The sequence below is a fragment of the Camelus dromedarius genome, chromosome 12 (assembly GCF_036321535.1).
Source record: "Camelus dromedarius isolate mCamDro1 chromosome 12, mCamDro1.pat, whole genome shotgun sequence".
Lineage (NCBI taxonomy): Eukaryota > Metazoa > Chordata > Mammalia > Artiodactyla > Camelidae > Camelus > Camelus dromedarius.
Window position 1 is genome coordinate 46,975,393 of NC_087447.1, and position 20,584 is coordinate 46,995,976.

The 20,584-nt window shown below is 47.2% G+C and overlaps 2 protein-coding genes across 5 annotated transcripts in view; one reads left to right on the top strand and one right to left on the bottom strand.

Annotated features, from left to right (window-relative positions):
- The first annotated feature begins 1,621 nt into the window (after positions 1–1,621).
- Positions 1,622–4,269, top strand: TOMT (transmembrane O-methyltransferase). The gene is made up of 3 exons (XM_010990743.3): positions 1,622–1,889; positions 3,119–3,315; positions 3,800–4,269. Exons 1-3 carry the CDS (start codon positions 1,631–1,633, stop codon positions 4,118–4,120), a joined length of 777 nt encoding a protein of 258 aa, XP_010989045.3. The 5' UTR covers positions 1,622–1,630; the 3' UTR covers positions 4,121–4,269.
- Positions 4,270–4,790: 521 nt separating this feature from the next.
- The window catches only part of ANAPC15 (anaphase promoting complex subunit 15), a 68,027-nt gene continuing 52,233 nt past the window's right edge, over positions 4,791–20,584 (bottom strand). Inside the window, exons 3-9 of one of the 4 annotated variants that reach the window (XM_031460253.2) lie at positions 11,707–11,861; positions 8,064–8,206; positions 7,909–7,957; positions 6,340–6,469; positions 5,757–5,816; positions 5,288–5,454; positions 4,791–5,127 (exon numbers count right to left, since the gene is read on the bottom strand). In XM_031460253.2, the coding sequence (XP_031316113.1) occupies positions 5,329–5,454; positions 5,757–5,816; positions 6,340–6,459 (306 nt within the window). In that variant the 5' untranslated portion in view covers positions 6,460–6,469; positions 7,909–7,957; positions 8,064–8,206; positions 11,707–11,861 and the 3' untranslated portion in view covers positions 4,791–5,127; positions 5,288–5,328. Of the gene's footprint in view, positions 5,128–5,287; positions 5,455–5,756; positions 5,817–6,339; positions 6,470–7,908; positions 8,043–8,063; positions 8,207–11,706; positions 11,862–20,584 lie in introns of those variants that run through there. The other 3 variants (XM_031460255.2, XM_010989080.3, XM_031460256.2) reach the window with 3 other exon arrangements.

Here is a 20,584-nt window from a genome sequence, read left to right on the forward strand (position 1 = left end):
TAATCTGACGCAAACCTTACCATCAATGCTCTTCTTAGAACCATCCCACATCTCCTCTTGGACTTTGAACACAAGTTCAAATCTGTCATTCAAGATCTTGCAGATCCTGACACTCACTCCAGGCCTGGGGTCTTGAAGCAGGGGTTGGGGGAATGCCTCATCAGCCACAGGGAAATATGTGGAGTTCCCTGATTGATTTCCTGGACTTTGCACACGTAGCCTGGCACAATGTCTCCACCAGGTCTGCCTGCCAAAACCCGTGTTCATGGAGCATGCATTCTAGTGACCACGTTATATTGTATTCTATGTTCCTGTGTCCATCTCTTCTACCAAAGGTAGAAGAGGGCACAGGGACAGGGTCTGACTCTTCTTTGTGACCCAAGCCTTGGCACCTGCTTAGAAAAAACTTGAATTTGGAATTTATGAGTAAATTACAACCTTCCCGTCACCTTGGCTCACACCATACCCCATGTCCTGAACCAAGGAGTTGGAGGAAAGGTCACCAAACCCAGTAGCTATGTTACCCCTCAAATCAAGACCCTGGAGTTCTGTTAGTTCTTTGAGAGCTCCTAAAGGGTAGGAAATAGCTCTAGCTTGTCCCTGGGGTTGGTAACTTGAACTGCAGGTCTCAGGTGACAGCAGCAGCCTCAGCATCAATAATTGAGAGCAGGTCCAACCTGCCTCAGGGTTCTTCCCCACCCCAAGGACTCCTCCACCTGTCCTATGCTCTGGTCTTCCCCAAACAGAAGCATCCAGCCCAGGTAAGCAGGGCCCTTGAGTGTGGGTTCCCAAGCATACCAGTTCAAGCTCACCATCACTCACTTATTCACCATATTCATATACTACCATTGACCTCCAAAGGGCCAAATGGTCCAGGACATGGGAGAAAATGGGGCACTTACCCCCCATAGGTTCAGGATGGGGGGGAGGGGGAGAAGAGGCTGACTGGGGGAAAACTGTGTGCTGTGTATCCAAATATGAAGGGAATTCTGAGAGAGAACAGAAGAGGGGAGTGCAGGCAGGGGGAGATAGGACTGGAGAAGAAACACAGAATCAAGGACTCTTCCCACCCCAGGGAAGAGCAGACACAGGGAGAGCCTGGGTTGGTAAGGACAACTCATCCTAACATCCTATGAAGTTAAGTGTTTTGACTGCCTTTTACTGAGGCAGAGCAGTGACAGTGAAGGGATTTCTGACTACAAGGTCGTGCTCTTTTGCTACAGAGTAATGTGTAAGAGGAGACCAAGCAGGCAGGAGGTGGGGTGGGAGGATAACTCAGAAGGAACCGGTGAAAGGGGTCCTGAAGAAGGGTGCCTACAGAGATGAGGGAAAACAGGTGGAGGGAGCAAGTGAAATGGACCAGGGGCTGGAAGTGGGAAGAGGTAGTTTGGGGTTGGGTGAATTTAGACAGCATGAAGTCCTTGGAAGTACATGGGCTTGGAATCAGACCAGCTTGGATTCAAATCCTAGTTCTGCTGTGTGACGTTAGACAAAAGACATAGACTTTCTGAGCCAAAGTTTGTAAAATACAGGAATAATCATTGCTACTGGTAAGGGCTGCACAAATGACAGGGAAATGGCAGGTGTGGGTTTCCCTCCCTCCCTTCACCCCAGGGCCCAGGTAGGGACCATGTCCCCCGCCATTGCGCTGGCCTTCCTGCCACTGGTGGTGACATTGCTAGTGAGGTACCGGCACCACTTCCGACTGCTGGTACGCACGGTCTTGCTGCGGAGAATCCGAGACTGCCTGTCAGGGCTGCAGATTGAGGAGCGGGCCTTCAGCTATGTGCTCACCCATGCCCTGCCTGGGGACCCTGGTCACATCCTCACCACCCTGGACCACTGGAGCAGCCACTGCGAGTACCTAAGCCACATGGGGCCTGTCAAAGGTCAGTGTTCCCTAGCCTTCTACTCTAGAGCACCTCCAAGATGGTGAAGGAAGATTTGGGATCTGCTGCTGCCTTGCTGGGTGAATTGGGCAGGTTCTTGATCCTCTATGGGTCTCTTTTTTCTCCTATGGAAACAAGGGGGCTGGGCAAAGTTATTCAGTCATCTAGTAAAGTTTATCGCCACCTCTTTTGTACCAAGCATGTACTAGGTCCTGGGGGAGAAGGAAGTAGAAGCCATAGGAATGACTCAGCCAGAAGTGCTGGCCTCAAAGGGGGCATGATACAGGGGAATAACCATGTCAGCACACAACACATAGCTTGTAGTTATCTATGGCTAAGTCTTTCTCCCTGATCATGGGGGCTCCTCCATCCTATTCAGGGTAGCTACCTGGATTTGTCTGAGTCCCAGCTCCTAGCACATGTGTTTTTAGTCTTATTTAAGAAATTCACCCAATTCAACGGTTAGACAGATACTCAATGAACAAAACAAGGGGGAATGAAAATAGAAGTTCTGGCACAGATCTCTCAGGAGCCCAGACAATTGTCTCAGAAGCCTAGTGGTTGTTTCTGCCTAGGCCCTCCTAGAGACAACATATGAACTGAGCCTAAAGGGATTGCTTTTGAGTTAGCCAGGTAATTGAGGATAGAGGAGGGGAAGGGCAAAGCCAGCCACATATATAAATGTGGCATGAAGGAATGAGCTAGCATGATTGACTCTGGGCAGCATTGTTCACGATGGCAGTGGAATGGGCTATATAGGTGGGAAGAATTGAGAGCTGAAACTGGAAAGGTAGGATAGGATCAGGTCCAAGAAGGTCCTGAATGTCAGGGTGAGGATCCCAAGTTCAGTCCCAAAGGCTTTAGGACCATGGAGGGAAGGAGGGGAGGAAGTATAGCTCAGTAGTAGAGTGAATGCTTAGCATGCATGAGGTCCTGGGTTCAATCCCTAGCACCTCCATTTAAAAAAAAAAAAGAAAAAGGATCATAGGAACCAGGGAATGATAGGGTAAGATTTGTTAGATTTCTAGTGGCTGGTGTGAAGGAGGCAAGCTTGGAGGGGAAGGGAGACTAGTAGGGCTGCTTGGCTGCTGAGACTATAATCCAAGAAAGAGATGAGACTCCAGCTGGTTGGGGAATGCAGTGAGGCAAGTGGACATTTGAGATCCCTTTCTATGAGCGGCCCTGCATCCATCTCCCATGTCTGCTGCAATAGCCATCTTCCCTGACAGGTCAAATCCTGACACGGCTGGTGGAGGAGAAAGCCCCTGCTTGTGCACTGGAGCTGGGCACCTACTGTGGGTACTCCACACTGTTAATTGCCCGTGCCCTGCCCCCTGGGGGCCACCTTCTCACCGTGGAGCGGAACCCACGCACGGCAGCAGTGGCTGAAAAACTCATCCGCCTGGCTGGCTTCAACGACCACACGGTCAGCCCCCACCTCCCCAACCCTGGTCTCTTTTCTGCCACCTCCACTTGCCCTAGCCAGCCTCCCCTGTGGGAGAATCCTACCCAGGAGAAGGAAACAGCTCCACTTAGGGAACTGTGGCCCTGGAGAGTGCATGAGCTCTTGTCCTCCTGTTCCAAATCATTGGCACATATTTGCTGCTGGACAACAAAGTTAAGAGGAAGGTCTCTGGAGCCCAGCAAATCTGACCATACCCGAGTCTGCCTCTTCTTAGCTGTGTGATCTTGGGCAAAGCATTTATCCTCTGAATCTCAGCTTCTTCACTGGCAGAATGGAAATCACAATGTGAATCCAGACTTCTTGGGTTCTGAGGCCAGAGTAAATGTGAGAACATTCGGGGGTACCTAGGCCAGGGCCTGGCACAAAGTAAGCCAGATCCTGGTGGGGTCTGGTGTCGGAGAACAACCCCTCCCACCCTCACCTCCAGCTCCTCCCACCCCAACAGGTGGAGCTCATTGTCGGTAGCTCAGAGGAGGTGATTCCGCGCCTGCGAACCCAGTACCAGCTGAGTCGGGCAGACTTGGTGCTCCTGGCACACCGGCCACGATGTTACTTGCGGGACCTGCAGCTGCTGGAGGCCCATGCCCTGCTGCCAGCTGGTGCCACTGTGTTGGCTGACCACGTGCTCTTCCCCGGTGCACCCCGCTTCCTGCAGTATACCAAGAGCTGTGGCCGCTATCGCTGCCGCCTCCACCACACTGGCCTCCCAGGCTTCCCTGCCATCAAGGATGGCATAGCCCAGCTCACCTACTCGGGGCCTGGCTGAGGTCCAGGCCCAGGGAAACTTACTGCTGCCTCCCCCTCCACTCCCACCCAAGCAAGGACATCAGAACATCCTCCTCCCAACCCCTCCCTGCTGGTGGAATGATATATGCGGGCTCAGGTCTAGGGAGGCTCTCCTCCCACCTCTGCCCACTCTGGCCCCACACTGACTGGAGGACTCAAGTTCTTTCAGGTTGCTTGATCCCACTGGTCCCTCTCCTTCCAGAGAGAGCCATGAAATGACTGGCAAGAGGCTGGAGCTCTCAGCCCAGCCCTGTCACTGATTTGCTGGGTGACTCCATGGGAGATCCTGCCCTGCTCTGAGATTTAATTTGTTCTCTTAACACCAAGGAAGCTGACTAGGAGAGCCCCAGAGGCCTCTTGGTTCTGGGCCTCAGAAAGTCCCTCCCCGCCCCCCTGCCCAGGCCATTCCTGGTGGGATCAAAGGAACAGTAAACACCGGGTTAGAGGTCCTGCAGGAATGGCTGGGGGCAAGCTGGGCCAGAGGAAATGGCAGTGGAGCCTGGATACAGGGTCAGGCCCACCCTGGCCTTCCCTAGTCCCAGTGCATATGACCAGGTAGATTTGCCTGAGTCCCTTGAGTACCCTCTCCCTAAAGCTCAAAAGAAGATGCTGGACTCCCCTGGGTTCCACCAAGAAACAGGGAATAGACATGGGGGGAAAAATCAGTCCTGTGTCTTTATTAAAGAGAATTAAAAAGAGATTAGATATGGAAGTCAAGGGGTGAGGTGCTGGCCAGAAAGATGGAGTGGGCTCAGGCCCTGAGGATTCAAGGGCAGACTGATGGCGTGGGAGGAGCCTTGGAGACCAGGTCCTGGCAGCAGCTGATGAGTGCTCAAGGCTGAGCTTTCAGGCACTGGAGGGTGATCAGCTGGTTCTTCAGGGGTCCAGGGTAGGCCGGGCTGGCCTGGAATCTCCTGGAGACCACCCTGCCTTGTCTACCTAGATCATCCACTGATCCTGATCCTGTTCATTGCCCTCCATGTCCACCTGGAGAGGAGGCAGGGTGTGGGTGGGGAAGGGCCTCAACCACCCAACCAGCCCCAGATCCTGCCCCTGGTTTGATCCAGGGTTTCTATATCCGTTGGCTGCCAGTTAGGGCAGGGGCAGGGGCCCAGGAGCAGAGGCCCTCCCCAACATGCCTACCTACCTCATTGACCTCTCCATCATCAGGTGACTCATTGTAGTCATTCATCTCATCCATGTCCTGCATGTCCTCATCATCCTCTGAGTCCTCTTCACTATCTTCGTCATCATCTTCATCTTCCTCTTCCTCATCATCATAGTGCTGGTGAGGCAGGGAAGAGCCTGTAGGTTCTACAAGTAGGCCTGGACCAGTTCCAGGATTGGCCCACCTGGAGCCTCTCCCTGGGAGCAACGAATGAGCCCCACTCCCCAAACCTGTCCCACTGGAGTCTAGCAGGGTGGTGCACACCACCTGGACCTTAGTGCTGAGCCTAGTGCCCACCCCCTCTGCTTCCCCTTTCTGGCTTCTACCCAGAGCTGAGGAACCATGACTGCTCTAGAGTCAGAGGCTAGACCTTCAGAATTAGAGCACAGCCCTAGTCCACCTGGGACCCACCTAGCTCCACCTAGCCCCACCAGCTGGAGCCACTCACCTCTGAGGCTGGCTTGCCAATAGGTACCAGATTGTTGTCCTTCTCTGCGATGCTCTGGAGCTGTGCCAAAGAGGGAGGAGAGCAAGGGCAGGGCCTAAGGGAGGCAGGTCAGGGGCAATGGACTGGCTCATCCTGCCCCCAAGAAAACCCACAAGTGTGGAGGAGAAGCTTCCTTCCAGTTCTCAGGAAAATTCAATCCCTTTCTCTCTTGTTATCTACCACTGGCTTATGAACTTGATCCAATTACATAAACTTATAAACTTTCTGGGCCTTGGTTTCCTCATAAGATTATGGTGAGGATGAAGTGAGAGACTATCAGCCCAGAACATGGTATCTGCTAGGTCCTCAATAAACAGTCAAAATTATTATTTCCTATGCTTTAGGGTAAAGAGCCTCAGCTCCAATCTGGCCTAGAGGTCCCATGGTCCCCTAGCAAATTAGGATAACACAAAGGTGAGAACCTAAGCCCCCAGCTCCCAGCCTGATTCTTCCCAGTGCAGGTCTCCAGAGTAAGGTGGGGTCATGGCCAGTGATGAGGTGGCACTTGACTGAAGCTCCATCATAGTACTGCTTCCTCACTCACCCAGGCCTGATGCTGCTGTTCTTGCTGCTGCAGTTCTGTCTCCTCCACACAGGGTCGATCCAGATTAAACCACAGTGTCTCAGTCACACGGGGGAAGAGTGAGGGGAACAAGGTGGACATGGCTTCTAGACTGAGGGAAAGGGTCAAGTGAATTCAGGTCTTAGAAGTGTTTGGTTTTGGTTTTATTTGGTTACAGTTTGGTCTGGGGATGGGGTGGAGTGGAAGGTAGTGGGGAAGCAGCTCTTCCCTGTGGGAATCAGATAGACCTGAGTTTGAGTCCTGGCTCCACCACTTACTAGCTGTTTGACCTTGGCCAAATCATTTAACCTCTCTGAGCCTCAGTTTCCTCATCTGTAAAATGGGGGATAATAACAATTACACCACTTCACTTTTATTCTGATAAGTAATTTACTTTATGAATAAGTAAAGCTGTTTGTAAGCTCGTCAAGGAGCGAAGAAAATGGAAGCCAAATGTAGAGAGAGGAATCCAGAATGCAGACTGGCATAAAATTCCACAAAATTAAAGATGGCAGGGCTCTGCTGAAACTCTTATCTACCTCCTCCAAACATGAGACCTACTTTTTGCTTGTCTATGATGCTCCACAGCATGCCCAACCAGTGTCAGAAATTTAGTACACTAACCACCTTTCTAATGAACTACAAATTGTGAGGGGGTGTAGGGGCCATGATGGGTTAGGGCGCGCTCGGAGGTGTTAACAAGTACAACAGTAGCTCAGTAAGACAGTCTAAAGGCATGAATAAATGGATAAATAAGTAGATGGAAAAACTGAATGGACGAACTAATATGCGAGAGAACAAGTAACTTCAGCTTGGATTAAGCAGCTCAGGGGGCTGAGCAGTAAGGTCCCAGACAATGTGAGTTAAAACCTTTCAACCCATAGGAAAACTGAGGCCCAGGCGACAGGCAACGATGGGCTCTAGGTCACATAGTTGAGTTGGGGCATAGAACTCCCGCGGGAACCAGACCCAAGGCGGGACACCAGAAATGAGCAGAAAGGGATCTATGTCTAGTTCTACTTTTGCCCTAACTTGGACCGATCCAGGGCCAGCCGCTGCCCTTCCGTGAACCTCAGCTTCCCGGCCCGTTTAATAGGAATAGCAACACCCGCCCTAACGTCCCAGAAGTACTGAGGGGCCAGAGAACAAGGCTCTGAAAGCCCAATTCCTTGCCGCAAAGCCACCTCCCTTTCTTTGCTTATTATGATAATAACCTTGGAATTGACCAACCGGAAGAAGACAGGGGCGGGATTCGGGCAGGCATTTGCCCTTATAAGGCTGCTAATCGCTAAAGGAGCGGGGCTAGAGTAAGGCCAATTAACTGGAAGGAATGTAGGGTGACAGGAAGAGACACCAATGAGTGACGGATCTTGTGTGACGGGGTGGGGCTTAGTCTTGAGGAAGCGGCCAATGAGCTGGAGCTCTTTAATGTTAAAGGGAGTCTGAACAGGGAGCTCCTGAGGAGGTGGGTCAGGGGAACAGGGTTTCTTTAGGGAGGGGAGGAAGGAACGGGCAAGGGGACAACAGCCGAGGCTTTGCTTCTGTACTTACCACGCCGGGATGCTGTAGCCGGCGGCGACCCGGAAGCACTTCCCTCTGCCTGAGCGGAAGAACCCACCAGAATCCGGAACACACTAAACGCATGCGTCTTTGGTTTTCTATTGTTTTCCCCTCCCGCCCACCAGACCGGATGTGACGTTACATACGTTTGTCACGTGTTAGGTGGATATTTGGCGCGCGTGCTCTATTGGCCCCGCCTTGAGTTTCAGCCAGTCGGCCGCTCCAGCCTGGCCCCGCCCCAACGGCCCCGCCTCTCTGTCTCCAGGCAGTAGTTGCTTGGCAATCCCTCCTGCAAAATATTCGGGGTTAGCCAGCTTCAGTACTAGAACTGTTTGTCCTGCTGTGTCCCGGGAAAATTAGGCTACTTCTACCCTAGAATCGCTGGGTGATTTTGAATGCCCCTCTTGTCTGTCCTCTCTCGCTCTCAGTTTCCCGTTTGGAAGCATATATGGATTTACGTATGCCTTCAACAAATTTGAGTCCCTACCATATTTCATATTCCAGGCCCTGGTAGAAGCTGGGATTAAATCTAGGAACATGGCCACTACCCCGCAAAGACTTAACAGTCCAGAGGGGAAGCCAGACTCTACAGACCTGTAATGGACTCGCTAGTCTCTTAAGATTGTCCAGTTCTGCATTCGACATTTTTTAAGGGCTTGAGTGATTCATCACTCAGTTTCGGGCGCTGCATTCTGCTGCTGGGGAATTCAGCTGCCCTCTCCAGGCCTGGGCCAAATCTGCTTAGTAGTCAGCCTCCTCGTATCTCTCCCACTCCTTTGTTGATGCCTCTGTTCCAGTAACCTCTGACTCAGCCTCTCCTTCAGAGATCCTTATGATTTTCTGGCAACGGGAGTCCTTCAAGCCAACCTCCATTACGCGCCATCAACCACCAGCCTCTTTCAGGGCCAGCAGTCACCCACAGTTCCAATCCTGCCCCGAATAGATGTGTGACCTTTAATAAATCCCTTTTCTGCATAAGACTCAGTTTCCTTTTCAACCAGTATCATAATCTCTGCCCAGCCTTCCTCCTATCCTGGGCTGATGAAGTAACATGTTTAAGAGGTAGTGTACTGTGCATATTGACTGTAAATGTTGCCAAGCTGTTCTTGATTGTTACAAAATTTTTAATTAGTAAAATTTGCCTCTTGGAAATGTCCACCCTTTTCATTCATTCATTCAACCAAAATGTGGAGCTAGATGGCACTCTCTGAAGCTGCTCTAAAATCATAAGACCCTGTCCACCCTGCTCCAGGGCTCTCCATGTGACTGAAGCAGACTGGCACCTTTAAACCCCACTCCCCACTCTCTCCATATACCTGCATTTCTTTAAAGATAAAAACATCTTCCCTCAATGTGTGTTTACCATAACAAAATTAACCACCCCAGAAAATGGCTAATCTCAAATGCCCTAGGTGGATAGGCCTCACATCCTCCATTAGCAGAGCCATAAATCCCATTACTCAGAGTAGCCCCCAACAGATCTTATAACCAATCAGGTGCTTGTGCATGAATTGATCATGCAGCCTTGTGTTCACAGCTCCTTCCCCCCAATAAAAGACCCTGCATGTTCACCCTCAATCCTCACACAGGCACCTCTCATCTGTGTGGCCTGCTGTTGCCTGTAGCAGCGTATCTATTAAACTTTACCTTTGTTCTTAACTCCTTGTGGTCTTTGGTAAATTCTTTTACTGCCTGTGCACTGATCTGCTGTGTGTCCTACAACACAATACCCATTTAGTACCTTACTATAGGCCTGCCACTATTATAAGTAGAGGATATTCAACAGTAAACAAACAAAACCGAAAAAAACAAAAAACAAAAAACCTCTCTCCTTGTGGTGATTCCATTTTAATGAGAGATAAAGATAGGTAAATAAAATGTATAGTTTTAAGATTGCAGTAAATTCTAAAGAGAATAAATAAATCAGAGAAGTGGAAATAAAATGTTGGCAGGGGAGATGTTTTATTTTAGTTAGGGGGAGCCAAGGAAGACCTTACTGGGAAGGTGACTTTTGAGTAAAAGATCTGAAGAAAAAAAGAAAGGGAGCCCTATTCTGATATTTAGGTAAGAACATCAAGGAAAGAGCAAGTGCAAAGGGCCTAGAATGGCTGAAGCATAATGTTCTATGGGGAGAATGGGAGGAGATGAGGACAGACTAGGGCCAGATAGTACAGGTGGTCAGAACTCAATAAGGACTATGGCTTTCACCCCATGTTGAGGATCCTGTGAAGGGTTTTGAGCAGAGTATCCACACAATTTGATTTACATTTTAAGAGAGTTACTCTGGCTGTTTTGTGAAGAACAGATTCAGTGGGGACAATGGCCGAAGTGGGAGATCAGTTGGAAAGACAAGGGAGGTGCTGGTTTGGGAGGAACTTTCTGGAGTTCATTCTGGGGTATCCATTAGACACCCTTTAAGTTTGAGATGTCCATTAGAGTTGGCATGTTGAGGGGGCAGCAGGCCATATAGGTTTGAAGGTCAAGGGAGAGATCAAGACTGGAAATACCAATTTGGGAGTCATCAGCACAGAGGTGGTGTTTAAAGCCATGAGACTGGATGAGATCCCCAAAGGAGTGAGTGTAGATGGAAAATTGTTTCCTTCAAAATTCAGAATCTGAAGAAACCAGAAGCAGCAAACTAGACTGAGGAGGAAGGCAAAAAGGTAAGGAGAAAGCCAGGGAAGTTGGGTGATATCCTGGAAACCAAGTAAAGAAGGGGTATCAGGAAGGAGATAGTGCTGCACTACAGTGGAGGTCTGTATAAAATTGTTTCTATTTGTTTCCTCAGTCGACCATGAGCTCCTTGAGGGCACAGACTGAGTGGTTTCTATATCCTCAGGACCCAGCTTGACCACTCCATCTCCTAGATCTCTTATCTGTTCCTCCTGTGGGCTGCATCCCTGTTACTCTCTCCCCCTTCTTTTTTTCATTACATATCATTTCACTCAGGAGCCACCCTTTGCCTCCATCCTTCCTGACAGCTCTGGCCACTAACCTACAGTTTCTGACCTACATCCTCAGCCAGGTTCAACAAGTCATGGCGACTGGGGGGAGGGGGAAAAGGGAGAGGAAGATGTGGAAATTTGGGGTGATTCCCTATTTTTGGCTCAGGCAACTGGGTCAGTGAAGGTGCCATCTGCTTTACATTCATTATCCATCATTTACCCTTGCCAAGTGTTTGACTTTTTTTGTTTCATTTCAAGGATAATAAACTAAAACTCTGACAGGTTAAGAAATTTCCTCATATTCCTTCATTTGTTCTACCATTTGGTCAAAACTTATTGAGTGCCACCCAAGTGCCAGACACTTAATAGGCCCTGGGGACAGAGAGATGAAGCAGGAATAATTCCTGTCCTAGAAAAAAATATAGCCTAGTGAAGACTAAGACAATTATATACAATTATAGAAGAGGGTAATAAATGTTAAAATCACTGCATATAGAGAGTGTTATGAGAGCACAGAGGAAGGGAAGACGTATAGGTTCTGTATAAACTGAATTTAGTCTTTGTTCCAGGGAAGGAAACATTTGAATGGGCCTTGAGAGATGAGTAGGAGTTAACCTGTTAGATAAATGGGAGAAGGTGATGCAGAAAAAGGCATATGGCATGCAAGGGCATAGAGTTAAAAGCAGATGATGTATTCGGAGAACAATGAGAATCCTTTTGGGCAGAACTAGCTGTCTGGGGATAGAGAGATGAGAAAGAATGTTACGGGGACTCAGATTGGGTAGGGCTTTGGTGGCCTGGAGATGGAGTGGATGGGATGGGAACCAGGCATTCCAGGTCTTACCGTGGCTCTATTGCTGACTTGCTGGAGACCACAGGGCAGGTCCATATGTAACATGTGGTGGATTTAAAGTTCACTGTCAGTCATTCTAGTCCCTCGATGCACCTGCCTTCCTGATGTCAGCAAGTTGTTTCCCTATCTGCGGTTTCCGTGATACTCTGAAAAAAAAAATCTTTGTGTTCTTGGTTTATCATTTTGTTTCTACTTTATGGGCCTTGTATGTCACAAGGCCATTTCAACTCAACTCCTCATTTATTTTCTAGTTAGGAAACTGTCATTGGGGCCTCTCCTGGGCTTGATTCTGAGTTTAGGATGGATGCATGAGTTAGAAGTGATCTCCATGGAATCTCTTCCAAGTCCCTAAAAAGCCAGCCCTAGGAGGGGTCCTCCAGCCAGGCCCCTATTTGCATGGGGGTTTGCACATATTTGCTTACCAAAGCAAAGGCTTCCTCATTCTGAACAAACTAAAAACAAACAAAAGGTGGGAAGAGAAACCCCTTGTGTTGGAGGCAAAGGCTGAGGGGACACAAACTACATAGGCATGCACATACAGTCACCATCACACATTCCCAGCACACACAGGGGTGCTAGGTAGAATAAAGGCCCCCCAAATATATCCATGTCCTAGTCCCAGAACCTGTAAACATGTTATCTTATATGGTAAAAGGGACTTTGCAGATGTGATTAAGATTAAGGACCTTTGAATGGGGAGTGTAGCCCAGATTATTCAGGTGGACCCAATCTATTTATATGAGTCCTTAAAATGGGAGAATCTTTCCCAGCTTTGGTCAGAAAAAAAGAACAATGTGAGGAAGGAAGAAGAGTCAGGGAGATGCCACACTGCTGACTTTGAAGACAGAGGAAGGCACCATGAGCCAAGGAATGCAGGCAGCTCTAGAAGCTGGAAAAGGCAAGGAAACTGATCTTCGGTCTAGAGCCTCCAGAAAGGAATATAGCCCTGCTGACATCCTGATGGTAGCCCAGTGAGACCCATGTTGGACTTTAACTTATACAACTGTAAGATAATACATGTGTGCTGTTTTGTAGTGAGATGGGAAGCCCCATGAAAAAGATGGCAAGACCCCCAGGCAGGGCCACTACCCTCCTGCCAGCACCATTCGGTTCCCTGGCCCAGCGGCATTATTTCACTTTTTAAACTCTGAAACAGCTTACTTCTAGGAAAGCAGAACTTACCCCTAAGATTCTATTGGTTCCCTGAGCTAACTCCTGATTGGTCCATTTCTCTTACTCCTGATTGGTCCATTTTCCTCACTCCTGATTGGTCCATTTCTACAAAGCTTGTTCCTAATTAGTCACTTTTGTTATACCTTATTTGCATATGATGTTGCAAAATGTTGCAAAGTCTAAACTGGTATCCTATAAAAGCCTGTGTAAACCTACAGACGGGGTCCAGAGCTTGGAGCGTTAACTCCTCTGGGCCTGCTGGCATAATAAACCTGAGTTCTCCAACCCTCTGAGTGCTGCTTGGTCTCTTGCCCAGATCCAGGTTGCTATCACAACTGAGCTATAACACTGAGCTGTAACACTGAGCTGTAACACAATTTGCTGCAACAGTAGTAGGGAAGAACAAATCTGATTCCATATTAGATCTATTCCTTTAGCTCTAACCCCATGCTCAGTTTCCCATGCTTAGTCATGCTAGTTCTGTACCTTTTGTAAAAGGATGTTGCCTATAACCTGAAATATACAGGACAGTCCATTCTCAAGGCTCTGACCTTTAAGAGTACAACACTTTCCCATTCATATGAAGATAAAAAGTTGCAGAAAAGAAAATAACATTTGTCTTGTTGGAGGTTTACAGGGACATCTTGACCTGACCACTTGGACAGCTGCAAGAACAAAGGATTCTGACACCAAGAAATTTGTAACAACCAACCACAACCCCTCCCCTTTTTAGTATAAAAGGAGCCTAGATTCTCACTTGAGGAAGATGGTTCTCCAGGACATTAGTCTGCCATCATCTCAGCCTGCTGGCTTTCCAAATAAGGTCCTTGCCCCAACACCTTGTCTCCTGATTTATTGGCCTGTCGGGTGGTGAGCAGAATGAGTTTGGACTCAGTAACATTTTAAGCCAAGAAATGTGTGGTAATTTGTTGTGGCACCAATAGAAAACTAGTACACAGGCAAATGCCTACATCTTCATGCCGAGAGAGATGCCAGATCACACTGTCATACACCCTCAGACAGACCTAGGCAGGGAGACCCAGAGAGGTCCTCAGGCTCTCTTTGGAGGCTGAAGAGCAATGAGCCTTCAGGGGTGTGCTGTGGGGGTGAGTGCAGTCCTAAAGTCTGCTCCTTGTTTGTTGTGAGAAGGCATAGAGCAAAGCCCTCACCCTCTGACCAAATTTATCATAGCTTTGCCTTCACTCTACTCTTTCAGTCTTTACATCATAGTTTTACCAACCTTTATACCAACTTTTAAAAAAGGTTTTACCTTAGAAACAGTCTAGAACACAACACGAATGAACCTTGAGGACATCACACTAAGTGAAATAAGCCAGTCACAGAAGGACAAAGACTGTATGGTCTCACTTATATGAGGTACCTATACTGAGAACTGAGAAGGCCAGTTCATGGACAGAATGCAGAATGGTGGTTGCAGGGGCTGGCAGGGAATGGGTAGTAGGAGCTGTGTTTAACAGGTGCAGAGTTCTAGTTTGGGAAGATAAAAAAAAGTTCTGGAAGTGGATGGTGGTGATTGTTCACTGAACTGTACACTTAAAAATGGTAAGTTTTATATTATGCATATGTTACCACAATTTTTAGAATAAATTAATTTTTTAAAAAATCTGTTAAGCAGACACCATTTTGGAGAATGGACTCAGTGGGAAGCAACCAGCCACCTTTCTGCAGCTGCTGGAAACTCAGAGACCCTGGTTCCCTGACATCTCTCTCTTGCTCCCACTATAATACAGAGGAAAAAAATCTGACTCCATATTGGATCTGTTTCTTTTCCTTTAAGGCCTTTATATTCTATTCCTTTTGCTACAAGTTAAGAATGTTGCCTATGTCCAAAATATACAAGATAGCCCATTCTCAAGGCTCTGACATTTAAAGACATAACACTTTTCCATTTATATAGAGATAAAAAGTTGCAGAACAGAGAATAACACTTGTCCTTTGGGGGGGCAGTAATTAGGTTTACTTATATATTTATTTTTAGAGTAGGTACTGGGGATTGAACCCAGGACCCTGTATATGCTAAGCATGTGCTCTACCACTTGAGCTGTCCCTTCCCCCAACATTTGTCTTGTTGGAAGTTTACAGGAACATCATGACCTGACCTACATGGACAGCTACAAGAACAAAAGATTCTGACACCAAGAAGTTTGCAACAGCCAACTACACCCCCTCCCTTTTAGTATAAAAGTAGCCTGAATTCTAACTCGGGTAAAATGGTTTTCAGGAGACACCAGTCCACCATCTTCTCGATCTGCTGGCTTTCTGAATAAAGTCACCTTGCCCCAGTAACTCAATTTACTCATCTTTCGATTTATTGGCCTGCTGTGTAGTGAGCAGTATGAGCTTGGACTCAGTAACAACATCTGCCACATCACTTGCCTCCATCTCTATGCAGCACTCTAGTCCTGACTGTCACCCCCATGTAACTCAGGCCACTGCAGTAACCAACTAGCTTCTTGTACCCACTCTGAACCTCACATAGGTTCAGAAACCTTTGCCTGGCTGCCCACTGCTATTACACTGTGAGCTTAAATCCTTGCCAAACAAGATCTGGCCCTGACTTTCTGTTCACTTTCACCTGGAGCCAACCTCCCCCTTGCTTTCTGCACCCCAATCACATCCCAATAGCTTTGCTGTTCTTCAGAGCCACAAAAACACTTCCTGCCTCAGGACCTTTGCACAATGCTTCCATCTGCCTGGAACGCTGTACCCTTTCTCCAGTGGGCCAGCTCCTTCCTTCTGTTAGTCTCAGAGAGGCCCTCCCACCAGGCCTAGGTCAGGTTAGTTCTTCTTACACACTTCCCAGACATCTCCTCCTACAGCACGTTGCCTAATGTATACACACACACACACACACACACACACACATATATATATATATATTTTTATGGTAAAATATACATAACATAAAATTTGCCATTTTAACCATTTTTGTCTATAATTCAGTGGCATTTAAGTACATTCACAATGATATGGAACCATCACCACCATCTACCTCTAGAACTTCTTCATCTTCCCAAACTGGAATTCTGCACCCATTAAATAATAATTCCCCCTGTTTGAAATTTGCAAGTGTTAGCTACTATATATAAAAATAGATTTTTTAAAAAGTTTCTTCTGTATAGCACAGGGAGCTATATTCAATATATTATAATAACCTTTAATGAAAAAGAATATGAAAGCGGATATATATATGTATATGCATGACTGGGACATTGTGCTGTACACCAGAAATTGACACATTGTAACTGACTGCACTTCAATTAAAAAAAAAAATCCCCCGGCTCCCCACCCCCCCAGCCTCTGCAACCACCATTTTACTTTCTGTCTCTATGAATCTGACCACTTTAGGTACCTCATATAAGTGGAATCATACAGTATGTGTCCTTTTGTGACTCTTATTTCACTTAGCATGTCTTTAAGTTGCATTCATATTGTAACATGTGTCAGAATTTACTTCCTTTTTATAGTTGAGTGATTTTCCATTGTTTGTGTAAATTGCATTTTATCTATCCATTCAACCATTGAGGGACACTTGGTGTGCTTTCACCTTTTGGCTATTGTGGATAATGCTGCTATGAATGTGGTTGTGCAAATATCACTTAATTTTAGTTATATATTTAATTGTATGATTATTTGTTTAAATTGTGTCTCTCTTCCTAGTTTCTGGACGTCATGAGTGTTCACCAATGGATCCTCAACACTGAGCACAGTGCCCAGGCATCACCTGATGTTCAATAAATATTTGCTGAATGAATAAATGAATGACAGACCAAAATATACTGGACATATGCCACACCTGTAGTCTTCAGGGAAGGGCAGAGGACTTGGGTCTTGGATCTAGTACATTGATTTCTTATTGTGTGTTCTGACCTTGGCCTAGTCACTTCACCTCTGAACCTCAGTTTCCCTACATATAAGGGGACTGTCTTCCCCACAGGGCTCTTGTCAGGGTCAAATGAAATAATACATGTGATGAGGCTCTAGTTACTGCCCAGAGAGCTGCACAGTGACCTGGAGGCCTTGGCTGAAACATAGAGGGAGTGAGGAGACTCCATCTGAGAGAGCTGGACTAACAGGATTCTAGTCCAGCTCCAAGTCCATCCAACCCCCGAGGTGACCCTGAGTCTGCATTAGTTTCTTATGGCTGCTATAACAAACTACCACAAATGTTGTAGCTTAAAACAACATGGATTTATTCTCTTACAGTTTTGGAAATCAGAAGTCTAAAATCAAGGTTTCAGTAGGACTGTATTCCTCCTGGAAGCTTCAGAAAAGCTCCACTTCCTTGCCTTTTCCAGCTCCCCAAGACCACCTGCATGTTTGTGCTGGTGGCACCTTTCTTGTATCACTCTAACCTCTAACTTCCACCTTTGTATCTTCTACTTCATTCTCTCATCTCCAGCCTCTCTCTTATAAGGACCCTTGTGATTATATTGGCCCATCCAGATCGTCCAGGATAATCTCTTTATCTCAAGATCTGTACCTTCATCACATCAGCAAAGTCCCTTTTGCCATACAAAGTAACATTCACAGATTCTGGATTAGGACATGGGCACAGGTACCATCCTTTTCCCACCTAGGCTTCAATCTTCTCTTCCAGAAAATAACAGCCTCCGTCCTGCCCTGCACTCCCTGCAGCCTCTCCTGGTGGAGTGTTCTCATGGAGCCAGGAACGTTGAGTAGAGACCAGGGAGTTAGTTCCTGACCACTCCAGCTCCCAAACTCACCCAATCTTGTCACAGGTAGTCACAGCCCCAGGACCTAACTGTCCCCAACCCCTGCTCTGCCCTTTCCTTCCATTTCCTGGGCTTTTCCAGGCAGGCCAACCTCCTCCCACCCCAGTGACAACCAATCTTTCACAGAAAACACCCTTTATTACTGAATAGCAAATACGTACTGTCTCGACTATCTTTACCTGCACCCCCAACCCTGCACTCCAGGAATCTTGATCCAAATCTTTCTCCCACTCTCCCATATCCAATCCTCACTCATAGCCCCTTGGGGAAGTCATACATCATTTTACATTTCTCTCTATTTTACGGGTGGGGAAATTGAGGCTCTAACACTTCTGCCTCACTCCAGCTCCCTGCTCTCTTCTGCCATTGTCCCTTCTGTCCTCAACCTTTGGAACCAGGGCAGTTTCACCAAGATTCATTGCATCCAAACTAGGGGCAGTCTCAAATAAATCAAAATGAGAGGAGCCCCTAGAGATCATTCCGGCCCCTCCTCGACATTCACCATTCATTCAGAACACAAATGTTTCCTGAGACTCACTATACACCTGGCACTGTTCTAAGTTGGGAACAAAATGGACACAAATCCTTGCTCTCATGACTTTCACTTTGAAGAGGTGGGAACAATCATGTAAACAGGCAGTAATATCAGATGATGATAAACATGGTGAAAAAGAATAAAGCCAAGGAAGGCAATGGAGCACACAGGGTGGTGACACCACATTCAAGAGGAGGTGGTCAGGAAAAGCTTCATTAGTAAGCAGACATTTGAACAGATTCCCAGAGAAGGAGCAAGCAAGGAGGAAGTGGGGGAAGACTGTAGACTGGAATCAGCATCACTTCCAGCAGCTGCTACCCAGCTTTCCTGCCGCAGGACCAGCCAGTGCCTCCCCCATCTTAGTCTCAGAAAATGGTGCAACATCTCCCCAGTCCATAAACCAGCAACCTGACAGTCATTTTTGTCCCTGATCTCTTTGCCTCTCCCCACACCCCAAAAGTCCCCAGGCCCTAGAGATTCTACATACTAAGTATCTCATGAATCCACTACTTCCCTCAAATACAAAATTCTTTTTTGCCCAGCCCCCTCCAGCCCTACTCCATCCTCATCTCAGCAAGTGGCCACACACTATTCCAATCACTCAGACCAAAATGCCTTGCAGTCATCCTAATTCCTCCTTTTCTCCCACACCCAATATCCAAGCCATCAGCAAATCTCATTAGCTCTCCCCTCAAGTTACATCCAGATTCCCACCCTTCTCACTGCTTCCTCTGCCACCACCTACTCCTGGTTCAAGTTATGGTCGCCTTGAACCTGTGCTGTTCAAAATAGACCTTTATGTCCTTTGCTTGCTTTCCATTCTCCCTAGAATCTGTTTTTAAATCAGTGAGTTGGAAAAAAAAATTTCCATTGCATTCAGAGTAAAAGCTCAAGTCCTTACCCAATCTGACTAATGGAGCATTCTAGGTTCTGGTCTGGATCACACACCCCTGCCATGCACCCCGCTTCCTGCTTACCAGTCCCACTGGTCTCCTTGCTGTTTGTTCCTGGAATGCACTGAGTACATGTCTGCTTCAGGGCCTTTGGACTTACTGTTCCTTCTGCCTGGAACATTTCCCCCTTGTAGTATAAACTCTGACAATTTTTGTTTATTTTTCATAATAAAGTGCCTGACTTAAGCTTTGATTACCAAGGTGGCTAAAACAAAGGATATTTTGAATAAACAAACTGCTAGATAAAGAGCCAGGCCTCCTCCTGGAACTGAGGCTCCTTTGTTTTAGAGGTATTGATTGATCTCAATAACTGACCATTTGGGCCATTTGTTTTTTTTCTCTTCCCACACTTTAATTTCCTGCTCATATGTTTTAAATTCATCAATAAAGAGTGAGCCTGTGAAACCCTAGGTCCCCACCCTCAACCCCAATAAAAGCAGAACCCCAAACCCACACATTCTTTCTCCTTCTCTCCACTTGGTTGCTCTATGCCCCAGGTGTGCTGTGTAATTTCCTGTAAGCAGACCTTTATTTTTTCAAAATTTCCTGGTGCTTACTGCTGCAAGGTGTCTTGCAATCATAATAAGAAATGTAAGGGCCAGTCCAGCCACAACTCTGTTTATTGACAGGCTGAAACACGCACAAAACAATCGGCATAGCTGGCAGACTGCTTGATTGCCCTTGCAATTAACCAAGGGGAATGCCCTTTCCTACCTGCAACTTGCTTACTAACCATCCAACCCCGGAGAGTAACACCATCTGGAAAAGGAGCACCCCTTGCTGGGGGTCTGTTGCACTGGTGTGTGCTTTCACATGTTTCTTGGTGGTGTGGTATCCAACCCAAAAGGTCACAGCTGCCATAATAACCTAAAGATCTCTCCAGAATGGTGTGATCAAGGCCAAATGGTCTAATGAGAAGATGAGACCACTAATTATATAAGGCCTTAATCGAATATTAAGGTGCCTAGGCGTCCTCCATGCCTCAAGGTCAAGTAGAGCTAAGGAGGGTAGGTTGAATTGCAAGGCTATTGTCACCACCCAAGGAGAGGCTCTGGGCTAAAGGCACTAGACTGTGTGTCCTAACCCAGAACAATGAAATAGCCTTGCAATCAGAAACCAATGGCACCACTAGAAGGAAAATACCATAGAGGCTTATGGTCTCTGTGTCACCACTTCACTCACTACTTGGTCATCTGACCTGATAGGATATGATGGGTCCAACTCTTGGCATGATGTTACTAAAAAATTTATTTAATAGACAAACATAAATGTCCTGAACATCTAGTGCTCATGTCTCCTAAGAACCCAGGTGCTTGATAAACACAAAACCCCACGGATGCTTCTTGGGTGTTACTAATGCCACGCACACCAACATGCCAGAACTCTGGAATTATGCTCCAGAGGCCTAGTGGCTTTTCCCAAAGGTATGTGCACATCACGCTAGTGGAGGC

Coding starts and splice junctions, on each gene's coding strand:
- TOMT (XM_010990743.3), top strand. CDS start 1,631: ATGTCCCCCGCCATTGCGCTGGCCTTCCTGCCACTGGTGGTGACATTG. Junction 1,890..3,118: donor CCACATGGGGCCTGTCAAAG/GTCAGTGTTCCC, acceptor CTTCCCTGACAG/GTCAAATCCTGACACGGCTG. Junction 3,316..3,799: donor CTGGCTTCAACGACCACACG/GTCAGCCCCCAC, acceptor CCACCCCAACAG/GTGGAGCTCATTGTCGGTAG.